This window comes from Dermacentor silvarum, chromosome 10, assembly GCF_013339745.2.
Source record: "Dermacentor silvarum isolate Dsil-2018 chromosome 10, BIME_Dsil_1.4, whole genome shotgun sequence".
Classification (NCBI taxonomy): domain Eukaryota; kingdom Metazoa; phylum Arthropoda; class Arachnida; order Ixodida; family Ixodidae; genus Dermacentor; species Dermacentor silvarum.
Genome location: NC_051163.1, coordinates 139,000,185 through 139,025,028, shown reverse-complemented (window position 1 = coordinate 139,025,028; position 24,844 = coordinate 139,000,185). Strand labels below are relative to the sequence as shown.

Sequence of the window (24,844 nt, the reverse complement as noted above, 5' to 3'; positions counted from 1 at the left end):
GATTTCGAAAAGGAAAAGATCCCGGTGAAAATAGAGCACTACATGCCCTACAAATCTGCTAGCCGCACCTTCTTATTTTTAGGGGCGAAGCTCCTTAGGGTGTGGGTCTGTCCCTCCTCTGTAGTATGTAGTAGTAGTAGGTAGCCACGTCCACTTTAATGAAAAAAAAAGAAATTCCGAAAGTTGGGTCCGTAGCGCGGAATCGAACCAGGGACCCCTCGCTTCCGAACGCGCGTCGCTAACCACTACGCCACGATGCGCTTTTTTTTTCTTTCTTTCCGGACATTCTAGTACGCCACGAAGCGCACATGGATACACGCACCACGATGACAATAAATACCCAACATTAACGAAAGACTGCGCGTTTCTAACGCGTTTGTGCTAGCGCGTTGCGGCCCGTGTAAGAAGCTGGTGTAAGGCGCTGTGGCCTCTCCGCCTTACCCCCGTATTCATAAACGCTCCTCGACTTGAACTTGACTTGCCACCGCCTTGGGCAGCGCGTTCGAAACGCGTTGAAGGCGGTGGCAAGTCAAGTTCAAGGAGGAGGAGGTATTTATTATACATAAGGAAGAGACGCTTAATTCTGCAGCCCATAAGGGAGCACGGCGCAGCGTCGTAGGGGATAAAGAAAGTCGTCGTAGGGGATAAGAAAGCGTCGTAGGGGATAAGAAAGCGATAAGCGTCGTAGGGGATAAGAAAGCGTCGTAGGGGAGGTAAAGAAAGTCGATGAGCGTTTATGAATACGGGGGTTATACTCTCTCAGCAGTCATGTGATGGCGTCGGCAAACGCGGTGCACGTTCCGGCATGTGTAAACGGCTGCGTAAGACGCTGTGGCCTCTCCCCCTTACTAGAGAGTACTGCACGTTTCTAACGCGTTTGTGCTAGCGTCCCCTTAAGCGGGAGATGGTGCAATTATAATGAAGGGCGCTGTTATAAAATAGGAATGACGTCACATATGTCGCGTGTCATTGGTGGAAGTCAATCGTTCGATTTAGTGCGGCGAGACTGGGCGAATTACACGGAAGATTCACGGTTTACCGATGATTGCCTCCGGGGCTTCGCCCACTCATCATCATTCACCCCGTGGATATGCGGTGTTTTTTCCCATTGGTGGCCGCTACATTGTCACGCAATCTGCTGTGCGTAAATAAAGAAGATTTTTCTTCATTTCGTTTCGTAGCGCATAACAAGGGGTAAAATTATAGAAATGGTCCAACTAATCAGCCATACTTATCCAAAAGCCGAGCCCGATGATCGGGAGTAGTATCATTTCTTTTTTGAAGTATTTTGAGTTTCAAAATGTTTGTAGAAGTGGTGGTTCTCCACACGAGAAAACAGTATTATGTAAGACATAAATAAAGAGCGACAAACCAAAAGCCTAGTCTTTTTCGGTAATAACTTACGATGATAGTATACAAGTCTCAATGCCTTGTTTGCTACATAAGCAGTATGGGAGTCCCATGACATATGTTCAATAATTACAACGCAAAGTGTTTTGAAATAAATAACTTCAAAGGGGCTTTCGTTTAGTAAGAGTGGACCACGTTGTACAAAGTGCTTTCTTATTGCCCGAAATACAACCACACGCGTTTTCTATACATTAATTACTAGCCCATAACACGGCGCCCATTCGGTCAGCTGAAGCAGAATCTGGTTTCCGCGTTGGAATAACCTGTCACAGTAATAGTCAGCTATAAACAGGCTCGTGTTGCCAGCATAAATAATATATGTAACATTTGGATTCACATTAACTGCATCATTTATGCATATGAAAAGCTATTGTCGTAAGATACTGCCTTGCGCCGCTCCAGACGAAGTGCATTGAATTGAAGATGCGGCGTTATCAGTAGAAACACATTGCTGGCGGTGGCTAAGGTAAGATTGAAGGATTTGACGAGCTGCGCCACGAATGGCGTAGAATTCTAAATTCAGGATGAGCAGATTTCTAATAAGAGAATCAAATGCCTTTGTGAAGTCTGTAGTTTCTGTGTTCAGTGTTCTGCAGCATATATTCTTCTTGATTAAGGGTTGCCAATTTCGTGGAAAAGTTCTTACGAAAGCGAAATTGACATTTTGTGATTATGTTGTGCTTATCGACAAAAGACACTAATCCAGAATAAGGAGCGTTTTCGAAAATTTTGGAAATATAGGCAGAATTGAAATCGGTTTATAATTCGCTGACCCATTTCTGTGCCCCTTTTTATACAAGATACAAACTTTCGCCTTCTGAAGTTGAACAGCGAATATGCCATCGGAAATACAAAGGTTCATTACATGAGCTAGCGGCTTAGCAATTACAACTGCGACAATTTTAACAAGACGCACCTAAATTCCAAAGACATCGCAACAACTACCATTTCTTAACTGCATAATTAGTAGGCAAACTTCCGCCTACTAAACGGGATTCAACTACACCGTATCAGCATAGTCACCTTTAGGTTACTCTAAAGGGTTTCCCAGAGCCACAGAAAAAATACAGGTTTGCAAGGTACACGTTAAACATATTGGCTAGCCTAGTACCTTGAACTACTTGGCCATTGACATTAATTTCATGTGTTGTGGTATTATTCAGCCTCCCAAGCACTGAGTTGAGCTTTCTCCAAGTCGCACTGGTGTCTTACGAGCCCTCGGAAGACATACTATTCAAACAAGTGTCTTTAGTGCGCTTAATTTCTTTATTTGAACGATTACGATATTTTTTTATCCTGAAAAAAAAGCGGGGTCACGAAGCGAAATGAATTTGTTTTACATTGAACTTTTTTTTTTTTCATTTTCGCGTGCAATTCATGAATGATCCGTGGCTTTCGTATGCCTCGAGGACGAGAGTAGTATTTGTACGGAAAACACGAGGACATGGTTTCACTCTGTGCACTAGTGTGACACGTTTCTCAAAGTTATGTGCGTGATATGACCTTATCAGCGTTACGCTGCAGTCAGTTTTCAAATGATTTCGTTTGAGTGACGTAAATGTTTTGCATCCATCGCCGACGGACGACACTATTGTTTGAGGTGACACATTCCAATGTAGGCGAAGGAAGTAGCGTGAAATTAAGAAAGCTTTTATACCAGAAACTATGTGGGTTGTCTGATAACTGCAACATCACGCAAGAGCGCTTCAACGTCGCTGAGGAACGATTTCCAAAGGGTGCGAAACCGAGTGCCCGGACAACCGTGCTCTCTGGTTTCCAGCGTGGCCGCTAAGCGTGGGAAAGATCGAACCGCGGCGTCTGCTGGTCGCCGCCTGACGCGGTTTTGGAACGCCCTTCGATTGATTCACCAAAAGGGGGAAGCGCGATTACACTTCCCCTCCCTTGTTTTTCCATTGTTTTCCGGGGACTAGGAAATCAGGGACTGCCTCTGAAAAAGAGCTCACGGTATTCTTTAAGGGTGCTCAGCAGCTGCGGCGTACCGCTTCTCAGCACAAATTCGTGGGATCGATTTGCTCGGCGGAATGTAAAACTGTGTAAGCATGAATTTATTCGGTATGTTAGGAAAACTCTGCAATTCCTTCATTATCTATCCCATCCTCCGATGCCCTTAGTGTAACTGTAGAACGTTTGAAAGAGACACTTGTGCAAGCAATAGTTCCGACGTGCTAAAACAACGTTGTGCCACCTATACATCGCTCTGGCGCTGAACGTTGAAGAATGCTCCTTTTGTATTTTTCATACGTTTAACGTTCTATCAACTTCAGCCAGTTTGCGATATGTCCCTACATATATTTGTATCTATTTATGTATCTCCTCGCCTGATTATATACGCGCCATGTTTGCTAAAAAATGGAGGAATTATATTTTCACAGGTGCGGTAGGTAGGGCGGGTTGATAAAGTTGCATCGTACTTGTAACACAGCGCTCAAAAATGACGAGGACAAAGAAAACGTACATATAGCATACTCGGGTTTAAACTGAACCAGCGCATGTTACGTCTACGCTTTAAGTGCGAAGCACTTTAGGGGTCCGGGCTGTCGGTGTGTAATGTTATCTTATATGTCGTGGTCAGGCGCAATATCAGGGTGAAAAGAAGTGCAGAATTGATCAAAACTGGTTAAAAATGAACTAACAAGAATAAGAATACTGTAAAAGATATGAATAATCAAGCATTAAGCGCATTAATTAGCAAAAGATCTTGAAAATTTTCTAATGGGATCTAATGAGCGAAACAAAAAAAATTGCGGCTAACCCACCTCAAGATGACTTCCCACGGTAATGCGTTAGAATTGATTCACCAGAGCGACGCAAGGTATTGTAACCGTGCAAACGAATTATGTGGGAGGCGTGTACTATACAGCAGGACTTCTTTCGCGCTTCTCTAAGGACACTCAGCGCCATCTAGCGCCACCGCCACGAAGCGTGCGCGTGGCGTCCGAAATACATGACGCACTGGTGGCCTGAGAAGCGCATCATGTGGCAGCCGGGTTATATAAATGAAGCATCGGGAAAAATAGGAGTCAGTTGCGCGCCAGTTGGCGTGTCTTATTTGTTGCACCTAAAACCATTTGTAGTCCTGTTTACTTTCTGGACAGGCTGCGCCATCTGGTGGCTACCGAGAAGTCCTCCGAGACGAAAAGCGTGGAGTGGGGGCCCCTCGCTTGCTGCGCACCCAGCTTGGCTAACATACACAGGGACCCACATGCCCAATGCACTTATGGCACAGCTCGCTAAAGCGTTGGCGATATTCCTTTGTCTTTCTTACTTTGTCCGTGCCTACTAGCGCAAAAACTCGCCCAAATCACCATTTTGGTTGGTGTGAAAGGCGTTCTTCGAAAAGCGGCACATTGACAGTGTATTTATGGTGCAGCCAGCTAATTAGTCGGGTTGTTGTCGTTGTGGAACCCTTTTGGCGTAGGTTCGATTGCGCCCAGCATCGGAGAAATTTAAGGGATCTTTTTCGTCATTGTAAAGCGGCAATTTCCCAGTGGCCCAAGCTGGCATCAAAGATTGAAAGTCAGCACCGACCGAATCGCACATTTACACTGCTCCAAGTCGGCGTCAACGAGTTTCTCCCAACAGTAGAACAGCAGGATTAATGAAAGCAGGTCGTTGAACAGCGGCACGTATGCACACACTGCCGCACACTCAGTGACCCAAGTCGGTCCGATGGTTGGTTTCGAACGCGGTTACCTCAGAACAGCAGCCCGTTTCGCTACCCACCCTTATAAAAATTTCTAGCAAGATTTTTAGACCGTCTTTAGACTATTGTTACTAGAACCTACCAACAGTTAATATAAATCCTTCCAACGGTCTCTAGGCTTCGTAACAACTCACTACTAACACCCTAGAAACAATTGGCCACCAACATAATTTAAAAACATGGTCAACGGCTGTCTGTAAACTTCCTAACTGTCTAGAAACGCCTTTTCTTAGACCTCCTATTGACGTTCATTAAACTGAAGCGTGTTCATACGCTGTCTGTAAACGTCATGTTAACAATTTACTAGCGCTTTCTTTGGACACCCTAGTAACATTGTGCCAACAATTGGCCACCTACATTAAATAGAAACATGTTTTTATACTTTGTCAACATCCTACCAGCATTTTACAAACAGTTTTTAGGCCTTATCATGACTTCGTCAATTATTTCAAACCTCCTACCAACATTTTCCCTTCAAATATTCTAGAAACATTTTCCACAATTGTTCACAGTATTTGAATAAAAGCATGCTCAACGCTACTTATAAATGTATACTAACCTGGAATTTTATAACTTTAGATCACCCAGTGCAGTACGACAGCATACCAGCCTATAATGCTCCGAGCCGCAACTATTCATTTCACTTATTGGGTGCCATTAAAGTCCAGTCACATTACGTATATGTTAATGGCACCTTACTGGAGCCACTTCACGCGCTGTGCAGCTGAAGCCACAAGGTACGAAAGGAGCTACTGAAAATAAAGGTGTGACAAATTGGAAACGTTGCGAAGATTGCATCAGACATTTATTGCACTATTCAATCAGTCAAACTTGGGAACAGCAGAAATGATACTGTAGTTATGCGAAGGTGCTTCAGCATTCTGGGCGTTAGTTGCACCTTAGCTGTAATGGATACGTTTCTTTTTGTGAGCTTGTTGCTGCGAAATTCTGGGCGTTGTATCCTGAAAGAAAAAGGAAGTGAGTAGCAGTTAGCTGTACATTACCGACCGATACTCAGATGTGCGCTATAAACAAGACAAAAAAGCCATAATGTTTTAAGCTCACAGGCGTTAAACTATAAATTATCTCACGACATCTCATCAGCAAATTATTTACCACAAATTAAGTCATCGTGACCTCTGTCAAAACCCAGTGATGTATGCTTCGTGTTTATAGCCACTTCGAGAGAACCGCATGACGCGACATAGTTCAAGTATGTAGGAAAAATGTTTTTAAAGCATTTCACGTCATTACAGTTCGCGCGTGTAAAAACCTGCGAACAACCTGGAAACTGCAATCAAACAAAATGTGTATATGAAAAATGACGGAAAAGCAGATACCTTTTATTATAATTTGGAGACAGACATAACTTCCGCGCAGTGCTATCTTGAGCAGCTGTTCGCTACTGGTGCAGTGTGTGCAGTTTAAAACACGGGCAGTGCAAATAATAAACTACTATCACTTCACACGACGCTGCATCGCAACTGGCAAAGAAGTTGCAGAAACGTTCACATCACGGAACGAAGAAAACGCCGTGGCCTTCGCAATCACGGTGCTGGTTGGCTATTTCAGTCACAAGTTGTGATTCCACGTGCGCCTGGAAAGTGTTTTTGTATTGATGAATCAGCCACAACACATCATCATCATCATCAGCCTATATTTATGTCCACTGCAGGACGAAGGCCTCTCCCTGCGATCCCCAGTTACCGCTGTCTTGCGCTAGCTGATTCCAAGTTGCGCCTGCAAATTTACTAACTTCATCATCCCACCTAGCTTCCTGCCCTCCTCGACTGCATTTTCCTTCTCTTGGTATCCAGTATCCATTCTGTAACTCTAATGGTCCACCGGTTATCCATCCTACGCATTACCTGTGGTTCTTGTGGACGATGCGCGCGGGCGCCTCGACGAAGACAACGAACTGCTCCTTGCTCTCAAGCTGTCGCTGAACTGGCCAGCGCTGCAGTTGTCTTTTGTAAATATACATTGTCATCATCATCATCAGCCTATATTTTATGTCCACTGCAGGACGAAGGCCTCTCCCTGCGATCTCCAATTATCCCTGTCTTGCGCTAGCCCATTCCAACTTGCTCCTGCAAATTTCCTTACTACATCATCCCATCTGGTTTTCTGCCGACCTGGACTGCGCTTCCCTTCTCTTCGTATCCATTCTGTAACCCTAATGGTCCACCGGTTATCCATCCTACGCATTACATGGCCTGCCCAGCTCCATTTTTTGCGCTTAATGTCAACTAGATATCGGCTATCCCCGTTTGTTCTCTGATCCACACCGCTCTCTTCCTGTCTCTTAATGTTGGGCCTAACAATTTTCGTTCCATCGCTCTTTGTGCGGTCCTTAACTTGTTCTCGAGCTTCTTTGTTAACCTCCAAGTTTCTGCCCCATATGTTAGCACCGGTAGAATGCAATCACTGTAGAGTTTTCTTTTCAACGACAGTAGTAAGCTCCCAGTCAGGATTTGCCAATGCCTGCCCAATTTTATTCTTCTGTAAATTTTCTTCTCAAAATGAGGGTACCCTGTGAGTAATTGGCCTAGATAAATGTACTCCTTTGTAGACTTTACAGTCTGACTGGCGATTCCGAATTCTTGTTCCGTTTCCAGGCTATTGAACATTATCTTTGTCATCTTCATATTAATATTCAGCCCCACTCTTACATTTTCTCGGGTAAGGTCCTCAATCATTTGTTGTAATTCGTCCCCATTGTTGCTAAGTAGCAGTGGCGTAGCCAGAAATTTTGTTCGGGGGGGGCTCAGGTTAAAGCGCGGCCTCCTCCTTATAGAAGTTGTCGAGGGATCAAATACATGAATAATAACTGCATTGCCAATGCCATTGTATATTAGATGCTGCAAACGAATTATTGAACGCTACGCACTGTCAAGTAAAATATGTATTTTTTCATAAAAGGATATATTCGGATGCCCTCAAAATTCTGGCAGAAATAACTGATATCAATGCGGCCGCGTTTTTTTTTTGTCTATTTAATAAGATAAGAAAACATCACACGGACATTAGAACTATATCAGTTCGAAACCAGCAAAGCAGTGTATACAGCTGATATGAAGAACGTAAAGGCCATGAAATGAATAAGTTGAGGACAAATATTTTGATGAATATTCGTCATTCAAGAACCTTGTTTACATTTTTGAACATATGCAACGGCCAGCAAAAAACCTCAATGACGCTGTTCCTCGTTGCAATAGATTGCGCAGGAGCAGCTGTTACCGGTCGTATATTGTAATTACGCCGAGATTATGCTCGCAACAGTGAGTAGAAATGAAAAGTAGGAGAGAGAGAGAGAGAGAAGTCATAAGGGAAAGGCAGGGAGGTTAACCATGCTGAGCCCGGTAGGCTACCCTGCACGGGGGAAGGGGGAGAAGGGATTGAAAGAGAAGCAAGAGAGAAGTTCACACGTTGCACATTTACAGTTAAGCGTTCATCGCTGAGTTTCGTCACAAGCGGTCATACAGGCTGGCGCACTTCAAAAAACACAGCAGCGCCTTTGTAGCCCTGCACACAGCAGACGCACGAGGCCACGCGCCCAAGATCTTTTCCTCCGTAAAAGGCCTGTCGTCTAAGTGCCCCAAAGCCGTCCGAAGGGCAATCCTCTCATCTTCGTATCTGTGAAAGTCACATAAAGGTAGGAGCTCTGCAAAATATACATTAGAAATGCGAAGATAGAATGGAATATACAAATGCGAAGATACAACTCGCTAAAGGGGAAAAAAGAGTCGCTGGAAACAAAGTTCACTGCTTGTATACACAACACCTCGCAACAAGATATTTAAATATACGTCTAAGTCTCCAATAAATTTACGTATTTAAGCAAACGTCACTGTATATTATGCGTCAAACAAGACAAATAAACACGTTGCGGAGTCAGAGATAGTAAACTTGGCGCACAGAAAGACAGATGATCTAGGCAAGAACAAAACTATGATCGCAGAAATCGTGATATGTACTGGGGCCATGCAGCGGTCGCGACAGCACCATACAGGTAGAATAATAGAGGAATAATGCAGAAATCAGTAAGAAAATGTGTAATTTAACTGCCTGCACAGCGGCAACAATTATTCTGCACCCAAAATAAAAGGATGGTTTTGCTTCGTTTCAAAAAAGAAGTAAAAGCAGGTAGCTAAAAAGGAAAGAAAAGGACAAACGAAAGCCACAGATGATGCGGCAAGTTACTACCCAATATCCGAGTGTGTTTTTGGCAAACGCCGCGTGGGCCGGGCTTTCAATGAGCAAGATCGGTCAACATTGGTTATTGATGTCCTCGTAATTTTCGTATTCGCATGATAATTTTGATCATGATGCTAACTGCTAGAATAAACGGCTAAAATTTCTGCGGTTTTAAAAGCTAACGAACAGTCCTACGTTTTCATAATTACGAGATTATGGACGTGAAGGAACAGAGCTTTTTATTTGCATTGATTTTTGCTGCTTCGCTATCTAAAGGACAAACTTCTCTCGGTGGGGAAGTTGAGCGTAGCGGTCAATGACTTCGGTCACGTTGATGCCGACGTCTCTGTGGGTGCATAGAAGCACCAGTCTAACCATGCGTTCCACAGACATCGTAGAGCGCAAGTAGTTTTTTAGTAAACTCTTGTTAAAAAATATTCTCTCTGCGCTGGCAGTGGTCACTGGAAGGGTGACTAGAATCGGGAACAGTTTGTACACATTTACATAGAACCTGCAATCGCAAAGGGAGGGGGCATCTATTTCGGTGCTAAAACCTAAAAACACTCCCTCGATGTCGTTGGCATCCTTGTTTAGGTACATTGCACAAACAGTAGGCTGTTCGATTCCAGTGATGTCCGTCGTTTCGTCAGGACGTATGGAGAAGCAGCCTGCTTTTGCAACTAGGCTTTCTTTGATAATTTCGCCCCAAATTTCTATAATTTGGTTTTGTGCATCTGGGCTTAAATACGAGGCATTACTGGGGCAACTTTCCAAATGGTTCTTCAGATATGTATCTCCACAATCAGCTCGCATGCGAAGAAGCGCTCTGAAAATACCTGTATTTTCAGCGGGGCCTATGCTTAAATCCATAGGACCACTGTCCCTGTGGCCAACGAGAGCCAGACCTTGTAGCCCGCAAAAAGAATTTCCTCAATAATAGGCCATTTCCTTTCTCCTGTTTTCTCAAATTTTACTTTGCCTGCCCTGGTCCAGCTGATCGATCACATTGGGCACGCGTCCTGAAAATGTTTGGAGAAAATTATCAGCTGCTAGCTCACAGTCACGGTAATATTTAGTATTTTCGTGCGAGTGGAAGATTGCGAGCGCGCGCTTCCATTTATGGAACGGCTTGGGTACGAGGGCTCCAGTGCACGCATGTTGGTCCAAGTTTATAACAGCATTAACCCCATAAAGTTCTAGAATTGAAAATCTTTTAAAGCACGCCTTTGGAAATGTCAGTGCACCTTTCGCGTCAAAAGTTTATGAGAACGTTACACCCATACAGTTTCGGAATTGCAATCCATGCACTCCATAGATTCCGCGGCCACTGCGACATGCCGCAACGCGCCCGCTCGCTATCGAAAAGCCCTTGAAAGATTGTGCTCGGATGGGGCTCCTTGCGTTACGTGACCCCAGGTGCCCTGAAATCCACCCCAGGTGCCAAGAATCCAGTCCGAGTTCGGAATGTTCGTGCCAAACTGTCTTTCGAGCGTGAAAAAGACATTGTAGACAGAATGCAGAATGATTGAACATAGCTCGCCTACACGAACATGTCGCAGCCTATGACACTAGGACACCTGAACAATGGAACATTCCGCACTCAAGAACGAATTATGGTCAACAAATGCTTCGACATACACTTCCGACTTTACTCAATAACCTCGCCTTACGAGAAATAGACCTTCTGTCCTTATGCAGCCTGCACAACTACTTTCAGTCAAAGTAATCCTTGTTGTTTAATGAGTTTGTTCATATGCAATACTCTATGACTTTTCCCCCCTTTATTTGCTTTAGTTTATGCTGCACTGAATATAGTGCTATGTTATGTTTTTTTCCCCTATTTTTCTTCCTGTTTTTGTAAATTGACACCTTCCCATCTGTTTACTCACATGTGAGCGCCCGACGCCCTCTGTTGCCTTTGATGGGTTTTTGGGCTGGTCAAGTTGCCAGCGTGCAACTTTTTATCCAGAACCCCACCATGTAATTCTTTTCGTGGAAAATAAATAATAATAATAATAATAATAATAATAATAATAATAATAATTATTATTATTATTATTATTATTATTATTATTATTATTATTATTATTATTATTATTATTATTATTATTATTATTATTATTATTATTATTATTATTATTATTATTATTATTCCCAGCGTCGGTGGTAGTTTTGGTCGGCGGTGCATGCCGGCACGAAAAAATTTCGGGGGGGGCTGAAGCCCCATCAGCCCCCCCCCCCCCCCTGGCTACGCGCCTGCTAAGTAGACATCTGCAAACCGAAGGTTGCCGAGATATTCGCCGTTGATCCTCACTCCTAAGCCTTCCCAGTCTAAGAGCTTGAAGACTTCTTCTAAGCATGCAGTGAATAGCATTGGAGAGATTGTGTCTGCTTTCCTGACCCCTTTCTTGAAAGGTAACTTTGTACTTTTCTTGTCGAGTACGCTGAACAGCTAGCGAGCCAGAACTGGCGATTCTTCTGCGACCAACTACAAGGGACGCTCAGCACAAAGAAAACTTGGCATATACTTCGAGCCCTGGTCAACGACACCCACACCAAAACCCAACAAAGACATACAATTCACCGGCTAATCCACAACTATGGTGGCACAGAGGATCAGCTTCTCCAAGAACTTCAGACGAAGCTACACGGCTCAGCTAACCCGCAAACCACTGCCACCAACCTTTCCACCACCAGGGAGTACGAAGGAGCGTCGAACGAAGAGCTAGATCGGCCTTTCACACAGGCAGAGTTACAGGCGGCCCTCTCTAGGTTAACACGCAATACGAGCCCGGGCAAAGACAGAGTCACCAACAAGCACCTTCGACAGCTAGCCCCTCGGGCGTTGGCGGCTCTCCTTCGGCACTATAACGACTGCTGGATTAAGGGCGAGCTACCGACAGCCTGGAAACACTCGGAGGTAACCATGGTACCCGAGCCAAACAAACCCATCTGCATCGGAAATCTCCGCCCCATCTCCATTACGTTTTGAACACATGGTCAACGAGCGGTTCGCCACACATCTCGAGGACAACGACCGCTATCCACACACCATGTTCGGCTTCCGCCAGATGCTCTCCACGCAGGACGTCCTCTTCCAGCTAAAGGAAGATATTCTTGACCATTTGAGCAAACACAGCAAGTCATCCATTCTAGCTCTAGACGTAAAGGGCACCTGCGATAACGTGAGCCTTGAAGCCATTCTCCGTAACCTAGAAGATATCGGCTGCGGTGCCAAAACATACGCCTACATGCGCGCTTTCCTCACCAACCATACGGCCACGGTGGGAATTGCCAATCTCCGGAGCAAGACATTTCACCTACCTAACAGGGGTGCGCTGCAGGGTTCGGTAATCTCGCCACTCCTCTTCAACGTGGCTCTCCTCAAACTTCCCGCCTCCAAGACACCGACCCAGGGATATTTCATGCTCTATATGGAAATGATGTCACACTGTGGACGAGAGGTGCGAGCACGGGCGAACAGGAGGACCGTCTTCAGGAGACGGTCAACATCATCGAACGGTACCTGAACACCTGCGGCCTCCACTGTGCCCCGAATAAATCCGAGCTATCAGTACTCGCGGCACGCACCCGGAGCCGGCCCCCAAGCCACGACGCACCGGACCCACAAGTCCTTCTTCAGGGAGGCGCGATACCGAAGGTCGACTCACTTCGAATCCTCGGAGTCCGGCTCTGCCACACTCCCTAGACTACAGAACACTGTGGCACAGCTGACTCATCTGATACGACGGGTGGCAAATCGCCGCCATGGCCTCAAAGAGCACGACACCTTGCGAATGGTACAAGCCCTCCTTTACAGCCGCATTACATACGGAACTCCTTACCTCAACCTGAAGACAGCCGAGAAACAAAAGCTAAACCTCCTAATACGAAAAGCCATGAAGCTCGCCCTAGGACTGCCAACAACCGCCTCCACTGACCGATTGCTTCGCATGGGAGTTCACAACTCCTGGGAAGAACTCGCGGAAGCGCACCTCATCAACCAGGTCGAGAGACTCAAGCTCACAACCACAAGCCGAGCATTCCTCCGACGCACAGGATATGCAACCAACATCGAACTTGATGACGAACGTAAGGAAAAGATCATGTCGAAGCTCGGAGATTGTCTGCTAGTTCATCAGATCCCTCGGAACATGCATCCAGAACACCATCGAGGCAGACGGCTCGCCAGGGTAAACACCATCAGACACAAGCACTGTAACGACCCGCTGGCGCGCTACGTGGACGCAGCCAAGTATCCGGGCCGAAACGCCTTCGCCATCAGCGTCACATGCTACAGGGGAACGACATTGGCGTTGGCGACAATTCTCACCAAACACGCGGACACAGCAGAGGAGGCCGCTATAGCACTCGCCACCCATACAAGCAAGGATGCCATAGTGGTCTTCACCGACTCTCAAAACAGCGGCACGTAACTACTTGAAGGGCAGGATCTCCGTCAAAGCGATAAACATACTGAAACGTGGCGACACTCCTCCCCCCTACACCTGCATCATGTGGGTTCCGGGACATGAGGGACTCGAGGGGAATGAAGCGGCACACACCACGGCCCGCGCAAGCGTCAACCGGGCCTCCCCGCACGAGATTCTCGACATGTCCCACCCACCCAAATCAGCAGAGGAAACGGAAACAATACCGCTAACTTATCAAGCACTACTGCAGCACTATCGGCTTGGAAGCAGGGTATACCCTCCACCACATCCAAAACTAACGAGAAACGAAGGCACCGACTACAGGCGACTCCAGAGCAATACCTTCACCCATGGAAGCTTACTGCATCATTTCCACGTGACGCTATACAGCTACACCTGTCCACACTGCAACGTGCCAGACACCCTGGCGCACCTCCTACTGCAATGCAAGCACACCTGAGCAAGCATCACAACGACACAACCAATAGCAGCAGACGCAGACCCAACCCTCCTAGCAGAGACGTGGGAGGCTGCGCTCTCCAAGCCGGTCCTGGTCGACCAGCGCGAACTCGTCGCCCGGGCCCGGAGGGCGATCCAAGCTAGAGGGTTCCTGGAATAAGGGACCCTCCCACCTCGACTGCCAACTCACTGCTTCAAATAAAGATTTATTCATTCATTCACTCATTGTGGAGAACCAAGGTAGCTGTGGAATCCTTGTAGATATTTGCCAAGACATTCACGTATGCCTCCTGTACTCCTTGATTACGCAATGCCTCTATGACTGGTGGTATCTCTACTGAATCAAATGCATTTTCATAATGTATGAAAGCCATATAGAGAGGTCGATTGTATTGCGCAGATTGCTCGATTACCTGATTGAGAACATGGATATGAGCCATCGTAGAATATCCCTTCCTGAAGCCAGCCTGTTCGCTTGGTTGACTGAAGGCTAGTGTTGTCCTGATTCTACAGGAAATTTTCTTGCTGAATATTTTATACAATGCAGCATGGCCATAAATAGCAGCAAAAATAGCTAGATTGCTGCTACGAAACACGACCAAACACCCCTATATTGCACCGACCGTACCACGCCGGCGTGGCAAAGGAGATTATATCGATGACGATAGACTCCTTCTTTGGCTCGACTCGGACCACTTGCAAATTTGTGCGCATGCGCCAGAGAGGCTTGAGACTTTCTTTCCTACCCCCAGCTCGCCTTGACCACAGCAGAACCATGCATACCCCTCTACCTTGCGAAGGTTGAATGACACCAAGAATTCCCTCTCGGTTACTAGGTATGGCGGGCCTTTGTGCGCGCATCCCCTTCTTGGGGTACTGCGCTTGGAGGGAGGAATTAGCGGCGAGAAGTTGGAGTGGCGCCCTCTTCGCGTGACGTCACGGCCAGGGCGGCGCTTGCTCGGCTGCTGCGCGCTCTCATTCCCTTCGTGCATTCATGGGGTATTGGTGGCTCGAGCCGTACTTCTTGAAGGATATGCCGGCTTCTTTTACTGTCATTCCTCAACGGCAGTTTTTTCTTCAAAACCGCGAGTCGTGAAAATTTGCGGCGTGGATATCGCTAGCTATGTAGCATTGAAGGGGTCTACTGGTTTTGCAATGCGTATATGCGCAGTGTCTGTCGATAAATTTTGCCTTAAACTGATGTCTCCAATTTCAACACACGAAGTTGTTTATGATGATCCGCAAAACACTTAACATTCCCTTAGTGCTTAGCTATGAGAGACATTGCATTTAACAAGGAAGATAAATCTTGGTATAGGTATTTGATGTCAATATTATAAATGCGTGTTAGAAGGAAACTGCACAACGAATCAATTTTATGATTATTCGTATTACTATAGTGAGTTGTTGTAGTCAAATATGGCTACTTTATTAATGTGTAAAAGGAAGAGTTAGGCGCGGATTTTGGCATGAAAACGTTTGGTAATACTTTCACCGTTCTCTGAAACAGGCACCCAGAAAACGCATTGCTGATGGCTGGTAACACGACGGCGCGTCACGTATTGTATGTATATAATTCACGAATACCATAACAGCAATCACCTGAAAGAACAGTTTCGTGGTTAAGATCGAGAGCCTATCAATTGCACGCGAGAAAATGCTTCATAGTGACCATCAGTTGCCTTTATCGACATCGTGGCACAGCCTTTACGCAACTAAATCTACCGACTGTGGTTATAGCGAGGCACGCATTATCGAGAAACCCATCAGTTCACTACAACTTCGAATTGAATCCATCAAGCAGTTCTTTAAGCGCCAATTGCAATGCCTAAGGTATACTCGAAGTAATACAGCGTAGCTGAGGCTGCGCTGAAGAGGAAATTTCAAACGCCTTCTGCCTCACCATGTCTCAATCCTGCGTTGTCTAACTACACAAACTGAGAACTATTCGCTTCGTGAGAACATAAAAGAGAACCTCACATACCCGCCTCATAGAGAAGACACCACAAGCCTGAAATGAATTCACTTGATTTTTGACCTCTACAGGGAAATGATATCTTCAATAAGTCTCATACTGTCAATGAATGAGGCTACGGCTTCTTTCTAGCTGCAGCCATATGGCCCAAAAGGCATATTTCACAAAAAAATTTGGGCCGAGCAGCCTGTGTCAGTTCGTCAAGCAGATTCGTGATGTGTGTTCCTCAAGAAACAAGCAGCAGTAAATTGCACAAGTGAGTTGAACGTGTAGCACGGAACAGTGAATAAATATTGGTACATTCTTTTGCGTATTCCGCAAATAGCTGTAAGCCTCAGTTAGCTTTACTTCAAATTACCGGCACTTAAAATTAACCAGTGAAGAACTGCCTAATTTTGAGAAGCAGTTAAAGGAGCAAGTGGTGCTGGTTGAATCTAAACTGCACTGTCAGGTCCTCGTGTTACTGCCGAGCGTTTCTGTGAAGAAATGAAAAAATAGATATTATACCATGGAGCTACTCGTCATAAGCAAACACGTCTTAATGGGTTAAAATCAAGGTAAATGCAGCAGTCATATGTAGCAGACATAGTGACATGCTCGTTGCACAACTGCAGGTATGGTATCCTAACTAGAATCTCATGTGCTATGTTTATGCGTTTATGTTTTTATTAGTCACGTGGTATTTATGCTTTTTTATTAGTCCCTCAATCTTCAAAGTCTAGATCCGCGCATGAAAAACACGCAAAGGGCTGGTCTGAGCTCCTTCGGCTGGTACTGCAGCGTTGCCCTTGAGAAATAAATTGTCGTCTAGGAAATAAGCTCTTCGAATAAGCTTGCGCGAATGAAGACGTCGTAAAATGTATTTGAGATGACCTTCATAAGTATACAAGCGCAGGGAACGACAGCGAACAAACGGAAACACTGCAGAAGGCGCCCGGACAGCGCCCGAACAGCTAGCAGACGACACGCGTGAGTCCGTGCCCTGACGTCAGGCGAGCGGCGCTCGCAGCGCCCCTGTAGGTCGTTCTCGGGGCTAATGTACCCAATGGCCGAGGTTGAGAAAGAACCTTACAAAACAGCCGGCTTAATTTTGTTATGCTGTTAGAGGCTGTACATTTTTATTTTTCGAGAAAATTATTGTTCTGAAGAGTCTGTTGCTGGGCCTGCATACTTGTAGAAACGAGTGAAGACGACTTTTTCTGCAAATGCAATATAAATTTTTAAAAATAACATCCGATAGGGTAAATTATGCGGCTAGTGTATTTTGCACAAGAACATCTTATGGCGTACTATTTATATCGTGGAAGAGGTTCACTTGCTGCTTTCAAAGACGAAAATTTGCTTTACAGTGCCCCCTCACGACAATGCTGAAAGCTATTCTTGTGAAGTAGTATCACTTTTATAGTTAGATATGTTCAAAGCATGGCGGCTATGATGTTACCGGTCTTCAGGCGTGCGAACCACGGCACACCACGGAACTGCGGCCCTTTGATATCCTGGCTCATTGTACTGCGGAATGCCGTAATTACGAATGCCATGCATAATTATCACTTTTCGACCTGTTTTCTCACAGCAATCAACAATCGCCGTGAAAAAGATCATTTGATATTTATGGTTACTTTGCCTTCGCTTTGATGCAGCGTCCTATTAGCTTCCTTTTATGTGGAGAAGTCGTCGGACGAAAGCGTGCGAATAGGTACGCGAACAAAGCTATTTTTTAACAGGGGAGCAGTTTAAGGTCGAGGTTGATCCCTACGAAGCGATGGTGCTCGCAGTTTCGAGCGAAGTGGAGAGCGTGAAATGAGGAAAGGAGGTCCAGAGAGAGAAAGAGAGACAGACAGAGAGCGAGAGAAATAAAGAAAACAAAATCAACTTTCTTGGCGAGGCGGGATTCGAGTCCTGGTACCCACGGTCCGAAGGCGAGCGTCATATCCACTAGGCTATACACCCAAGCTTGCAGAACATGCATTTATTGGAACCATATGATTGCGTTATACCGACGACTGTAACTCAACTTGCTATGGGCGAGATAAAGAGAAAATAAGAGCGAGATAGAGAGACACGGAGAGAGAACAAAGAGAGAGAGAGAGAGAAAGAAAGAGAAACACAGATAGAGAGAGAGAGAGAGAGGCGGGATTTGAACCCGGGTACCCATGGTCCGAAGGCTAACGTCATACCCACTACACTATACACCCACGCCTGCACAGCTCCGCGGTTTCATCAGATTTCCCAAGCGTGGAATTGGCCTACTTTTTTTATACATTAAGGATAATTTCATATTTTTGTTCTCACCGAATAATTTCGCAGAAATTGGACACTTGGAACGTGTTCAGCTTTTATTGGTCTTCGACCTGTGCACTTTCTCAGGTCAGCACTTGCTCTCACTAAGCAGCAGCTGTATTTTGCAGGCTTTTGGATGTTTGAGAGGTAGCGTTCCAGCACCATGCTACTCTGAGTTCTGACTCTTTTTCTTCTTTTTAACACAGACCGCGACGCTATTGTGCTGACATGTTTCAGCTTAGGGCGTACTATTTATATCGTGGAGTGTCAAATAGCAGTGCGCGGTAAGAGGCGATTTACGCTGGAGCCGGACGCTTCACCGCCCGCCTGCCCCACGCATGCAGTCCGGCGAAAAATTACACAATCGCACACTGGTGCACAAATTTTGGTTTACACTGGATGCGCAAATACAGTGTAAACATATATTTGTGCACCGATGTGCGACATATGTAGTTTCAGCATGACCGCATGCGTGTAGTCGTGCAAAATTCAGCAAATATTGCGCAGTGGTGCCCAAATTTTGGTTTACACTGCATATGGGAGCCCAGTGTAAATCGAAATTTGTGCACCAGTGTGCAAAATGTGCAGTTTTCCCTAGGAGGGTGGTGGGGCTCGACCGTTAATCGGCCCTGTAAGGCCGGGTGGCTAAAGCTGTGCAACAGGTGCGTGGCCTGCATAACACCACGCTATCGTCACACCATTCAGTTGTAACAGCGCAAGCTAATACTCTCTAACCGTGCTGAGGTCACCGCAAGCTCACTTAGTCCAGTCGAGGCATTGAAAGGTCATTGTTCCCAATTACCCGCTAAATTATCGCCCCAGCAAGCGTCCCCTCTAAATCAATATAAACAACTTACCTTTCTCTGTTTACCTTTGTTTCTCATCAATATAAACAACTTGCATTTCTGTGTCTCCTGTAGTATACGTACATTCGCCGATGACTGCGTTGTCTAGCGCGCCGTACGTGGAACGTCTGATGAAATGACTCTACATCACGGCACTGACAATTATTCAGAATGGTGATCCAGTTGATTAATGACAATATATGTTCTTCTTATTCTTTCTAGGGTTTGACGTGCCAAAACCAGTTCTGATTATGAGGCACGCCGTAGTGGAGGGCTCCGTATTAATTTTGACCACCTAAGGTTCTTTGACGTGCATTCCAACGCAAGCTCACGGGCGTTTTTTGCATTTCGCCTCCATCGAAATGAGGCCGCCGCGGCCGGGATGACCGTATATGTTAACAAATGCACTACCAAGTCATTCACCCCCAGTTGCAATCCTCCCAGGTTTCCGTAGACTATTAATTATTTGCCCCTGGAATCAACTAACACCTATAAATAAAGCACCGTCACTGTGCTTAAACACCTGACCTAATAACATAATTTCAGCTTTTAACAGAACTTACGTTTTCCAGAAACATCATCGGCGCAACGGTTGAAAATACATAACGGTTATTCGCCTTCACATTAATTGTACGACCGACAATAGATGACGCTTTTGCTGTCTGAGAAAGATATAGTGAGAGTGAGGGTAGGAAAGGCAGGGAGATTAACCAGGCGCACGTCCGGTTTACCACCCGGCTTTGGGGGAAGGGTAAACTTGGTGAAAAGAGAGAAAAGAGGGTGGGGAGAGAGCACCAGTCCTGCGCACACTCGAAGGAGCGCACCAAGTCTACATACGGTCGCAGATACCTGTCGACTTTAATTACTGTAACAACGCCTTCGTTGCTTTCTGCTCCAGCGACGCACACGATCATGATCCAAGAAACTTGCCTTATGAAAACGGTCTTGATTCTAGTCGGTTTAATGCGGTACGGCGATAGCGGCGCTGGACGTCGTAATGAGAACAAAAGCACGCGAGGTGTGCAATAATTTATTCGATGCTGCAGGTGCGTCAGACATTCCAAAGCGGAATGAGTGTGCATTCGCTGCAGGGAGACGTCATTTCCTGGCTCGGATTATCACGTACGCATGTTGGTCGTCTCCTAGTTGCCCGAAGTGTCTTCTACGTAAGCTTCGTCCTTCGTTGAAGCTGCAACTGCCATTACGAATTTCCCGCTCTAATGCAACGTTCCACCATATCAAACACACCACTGCTGTGTAATACAGTTGAAACTCGATTTAACGAAGTGATGGCCACGCTCTAATTATTTCGTTAAATCAGGAAGTTTGTAAAATCTATAAAGGGATTTTCGGTCCTTCGAGATCTAAAATTGTAACGTAGCGACACTAAAAAGCAACCGCGGCATTGTATTCGCCGCTAACGCATGTCTACGCGTGTGAAAAGTCCGCGAGGGCGGCCCGAAGTGCTTGTGTGATGCAGGCCAGGTAGATGGTCACGTGATGCTATGACAGGCTGCCGATATGCAAGGACGCGGGCGCAAACACCGTGACTAGGGCGACCAGGTGTTTTAACGCGGTAGCGTTAGATAGCACTCTCGAATAAAAACCCGGTTGTGCTCAAAATTAGAAAGAAATCACCGCTTTTCCTGGTAATTTATTTCAAGAAAAGCTTCGTTAAATCGGGTTTAGAAGCAATTAGTTTCGTTAATTCAGGTTGATGACAACACTGAACCCTATGGGTACATGCTGGGGAATGGAAATTTCTTTGTTAGGTCGGGAACTTCGTAAAACCGGGTTTCGTTAGATAGAGCTTTAACTGTATCCCATAAATCAGCGGTCTTTAGAAAAGTCATCTGAAGCGAACTGAATTGAACCGCTACAGCACCTTTGCGGGGACCTTAACCTTGCCCATGCGGTATCAATTACGGCCCGATGGAAGGAGTTTTTTTCAGGATATCAGTCATTGTTGACCTATTCTGTGGAGGAGTTAAAAGCATTCCGAAACGCTGTGTGGTTCGAAACATGCTACATGTGCGTAAAAGACCACAGGTACGCCAACCTGCGGCATTGTCGGGGAGATACTGACAGTAATGGCGGACAGCGTGCACATTCTCTGGGTCTGCTAACGCATAAAAAACGCTTTCGCGTAGCATGAGCGAAGGACGCCCAATGTAGTAATAATAATAATAATAATAATAATAATAATAATAATAATAATAATAATAATAATAATAATAGTCGAGCGGCAGAGCCTGGCAGGCGCGCATATTATGAAAAATTTGCATAATGCAAATACCCGCCGTGGTGGCGCAGGGGCTTTGGCGTCACTGGGATTCCGGATCTTGGAGACTACTGTTGTTTCACCATGTATTGACTTGATCAGAATCGTCCCCGACTTTTCTAAAATCTAACCTAGTCCAAAGTAGCACTGCTCAGCTCGTTTCCAGGCGCTTAGGTAAGATACGAGGGGGACGACATGCCTAGGTGCCGAGCTGCATGACATCAAGTGTAGCGCCATCGCACATGGAGTGACGTATACTTGCGGAACCGCGCAGGCTCGCCGGAACACGGTGGCGACGACTCGTGCTCACGCACCACGTGCCGCTTTGGTGCCGAGTGCCACAGCGACAGGGGCCAGGCGTACTGCCGCTGCCGCCTCTCGTGCGCCGACCAGCTGTTCGCACCTGTGTGCGGTTCCGATGGCTTCACCTACTCGTCGGAGTGCCGACTACGCATGACCGCCTGCATCCGCCAGAAAAGGATCGTCGTCGCACACCAGGGCTCGTGCGGTAAGCTATGCCACCCACCTCGTAGACAGCTTTCTCACACCTTGGATAGAGCGGATTTTTCTCTTTGGCAATACCAGTAGCGAAAAGTGGCACCTAAACTGCGTCTCTTCTCACAGGCGATGGTCTGTTACACAAAACTTGCCATAAGCGATTTGCGCCTAAATTCACACTTCACAGTGGGTGGAACCTTGAAATGCGTTACTCGAAATACTGTGCTTTAAATATTTGTCCAATATTTTCTTATTTCGCAACTACTTTTGCAACGCCCTACTTAGTACTGTAACTTAAATATATTATAAGATTATTTTACGTTGAAATGGGCCTCCCCAAAATGTACATGGCAGACAATTTTGGGTCTTGCTTATGCACGAATTTTTTCCAGGTGACTTTTCTTTGTCTATAATCGTTCGAGCAGTCGTCAATCCACCGACGCGACGAGGATTTATCTTTAAACAGAGTGAACCTCAAATTCATCTTTTCTAGAGAAATACAAGTACTTTAGAAGAGACAAAATGTTCAATAGTTTTTGTTTAGAATTTACTTCACATAGGGAAGCCAGGGAAAACTTACGTCAATGTATGAAAATACGTGCTTAATTTCCTTTAATTTTAACAGGAAAATGTTTTATGCCGGATTACACCACTGACTTCCGGCAACGCATGTAATGGATGTCAACGTCGGCTCCGGCACCGCCATCTAGGAGCGGTGCAGCCACGTTCTGTGTCGTGACACTAATGACCGCCGGCAGGGAGCGCTTCGGTAGTCACATCGAAGCGGAGGCTCCAACGCGGTGTAGCCATTGAATAAAGAACCAAGTGAAGCCTCGTGCAGAGAGTTTCATACAACAATTATACAGTAAATAAATATTGCCAAAAGTGTCCAACGGCAGGATTCGAGCCCAAGATCTCTAGTACAGAAGCCCGATATTTAAACCACTACCCCACGAACGCATGTATCGACAAGCGCCATAAAACGCTTTTATCAGACGCTTGGCGCGTTTCGATTTGGCCGCCTCGACAAACTGAACCGTTGTAATTAGTAGCGATTGTGCGCCTTCGCAGCGTCTTCTGTACTTCGAAAAGTATAGATTGCCCTGAAAGTTACGGCAATGAAGGCATATAAAACGCAATAAACACAGCCACAAGGGCGTCTGAATTCACAAGCACGAAGATCAGACAAATCCATGTACTCCTGCAGTGGCCTCAGCACAGGCACTTAGCGTCGGATTAGCCTCTGGCGCCTCTTCGCCTACGGATTGCGGCTTCAACATCAGCAGTGCATCGCCTACTGCTTCGATTGCAGTGGCACCACCTAAAGGCCAACCTCCATGGAGCGAAAAAGCGACGAACTTTCGGCGGCGGCCGCTCGGCAACGGCCGCCCGCCGCCCGACGTCAAAAAATTGACTGTTCGCCGCCGATCCACTCTCTACAGATATTCGCCGCTCAGCGAACCGCCGCCCCCGGAAGTCGTCGTGCGCGGCGGAGAGCGTGGACCAATCGGACCACAGCGCAGAGGTTGACTTCCGTCGGTCGCCCGTCGACGGGAGTTTTGGTTGTTGACGCTTGGCTGCTCTTCGGCTATTTCCTACCTTCGTTTCAAACGCTCGTTTTCCAGCGCTATTTCACCTCCTTGTTGGTTCTGCCCCAATGTTCTAGTGAATAATACGTGGTCACTGCTTGTTTTGTGTAGTCTATGTAGTTAGAGGCTTCTCTTCCCGATGATGCTCTGCCCATGCATACCCGCAACATGATGCCTTGCGTACCGCCGTGTTTTGAAAATACGTTTGATTGAAGTTTGCAGGGTGTTGTTCACTGGCACATCCGAAAAAAAAAAAACACGAGCTGAAACATCACGTATGTGCGGCATATGGGCGGCTCGCAAGCCACGTACGTAAAACATGGCGGCGGTCCTCGTTGCCCGCTTCGAATGGAATTTGGCGTGGCTTCTGTAGAATTCGCTTCGTTCGTAGCAAGTGACTGCGTAAACGGCTTTCGCTTAGCTTCGACGACAGTGTGTAATGGATAACATTGTGGAGTTTTTGAGATCGCTTCTCGTTTCAAACGACACGAAGCCTAACGAGGGAAACATGATGATGATGATGATGATGATCTATTGGCATCCCCTTTGAAACGGGGCGGCGACAAATAGTCACCTAGCCTGCTTGATTTAATCAGGTATACTATACATGTTCTTTATCTTGCATTTTTGTATACCTATCATTATTTTTCTTTTTCAAAAATTTACCTTGTACCGCTGCCTATGATTTTAAGAGATCAGGTCGCATCCATCTTTTCCCTACTTTTTTTCCACCAGTACTCTAATCGTCTCTTGCTGATCTCTACGGCTGATCTGTTTATGTTTCCTTCCAATTTAAACCCAAGCGCTTCTGGGAGTTGCACGTTACCTACGGTTCTCGCTGGGTGGATCCCGTCGCATTCCATTAGGATGTGCTGAGTGGTCTCTGGATCTTTACTGCAGCATACACATGTCTCATCTAATTCCGAATATTTGTTCCGATATGTTTTCGTCCTTAGGCAACCGGCTCGAGCCTCAAATAGCAAGGCACTGCCCTTTGTGTTATCGTACAGATTTTCCCTTCTAATTTCTTTCTTCTCATTCTTGTAAATCTCCATTGTCCTTTTCGTTTCCATTCTTTGCATCCAATTCACGGTCTCTATTTCTCTCACTTTCTTTCTGATGACCCCTGGTTGTCTATTTACAGTTTCGATTA

General features: G+C 46.0%; 1 protein-coding gene across 2 annotated transcripts in view; it reads left to right on the top strand.

The window, feature by feature from the left end:
- LOC119430989 (agrin-like) overlaps nucleotides 1–24,844 on the top strand; it is a 412,147-nt gene that overhangs the window by 254,265 nt on the left and 133,038 nt on the right. For both annotated transcript variants that reach the window (XM_037698455.2, XM_037698454.2), the window contains exon 3: nucleotides 21,879–22,112. In XM_037698455.2, coding sequence (XP_037554383.2) covers nucleotides 21,879–22,112 — 234 coding nt within the window. The remainder of the gene's footprint in view (nucleotides 1–21,878; nucleotides 22,113–24,844) is intronic.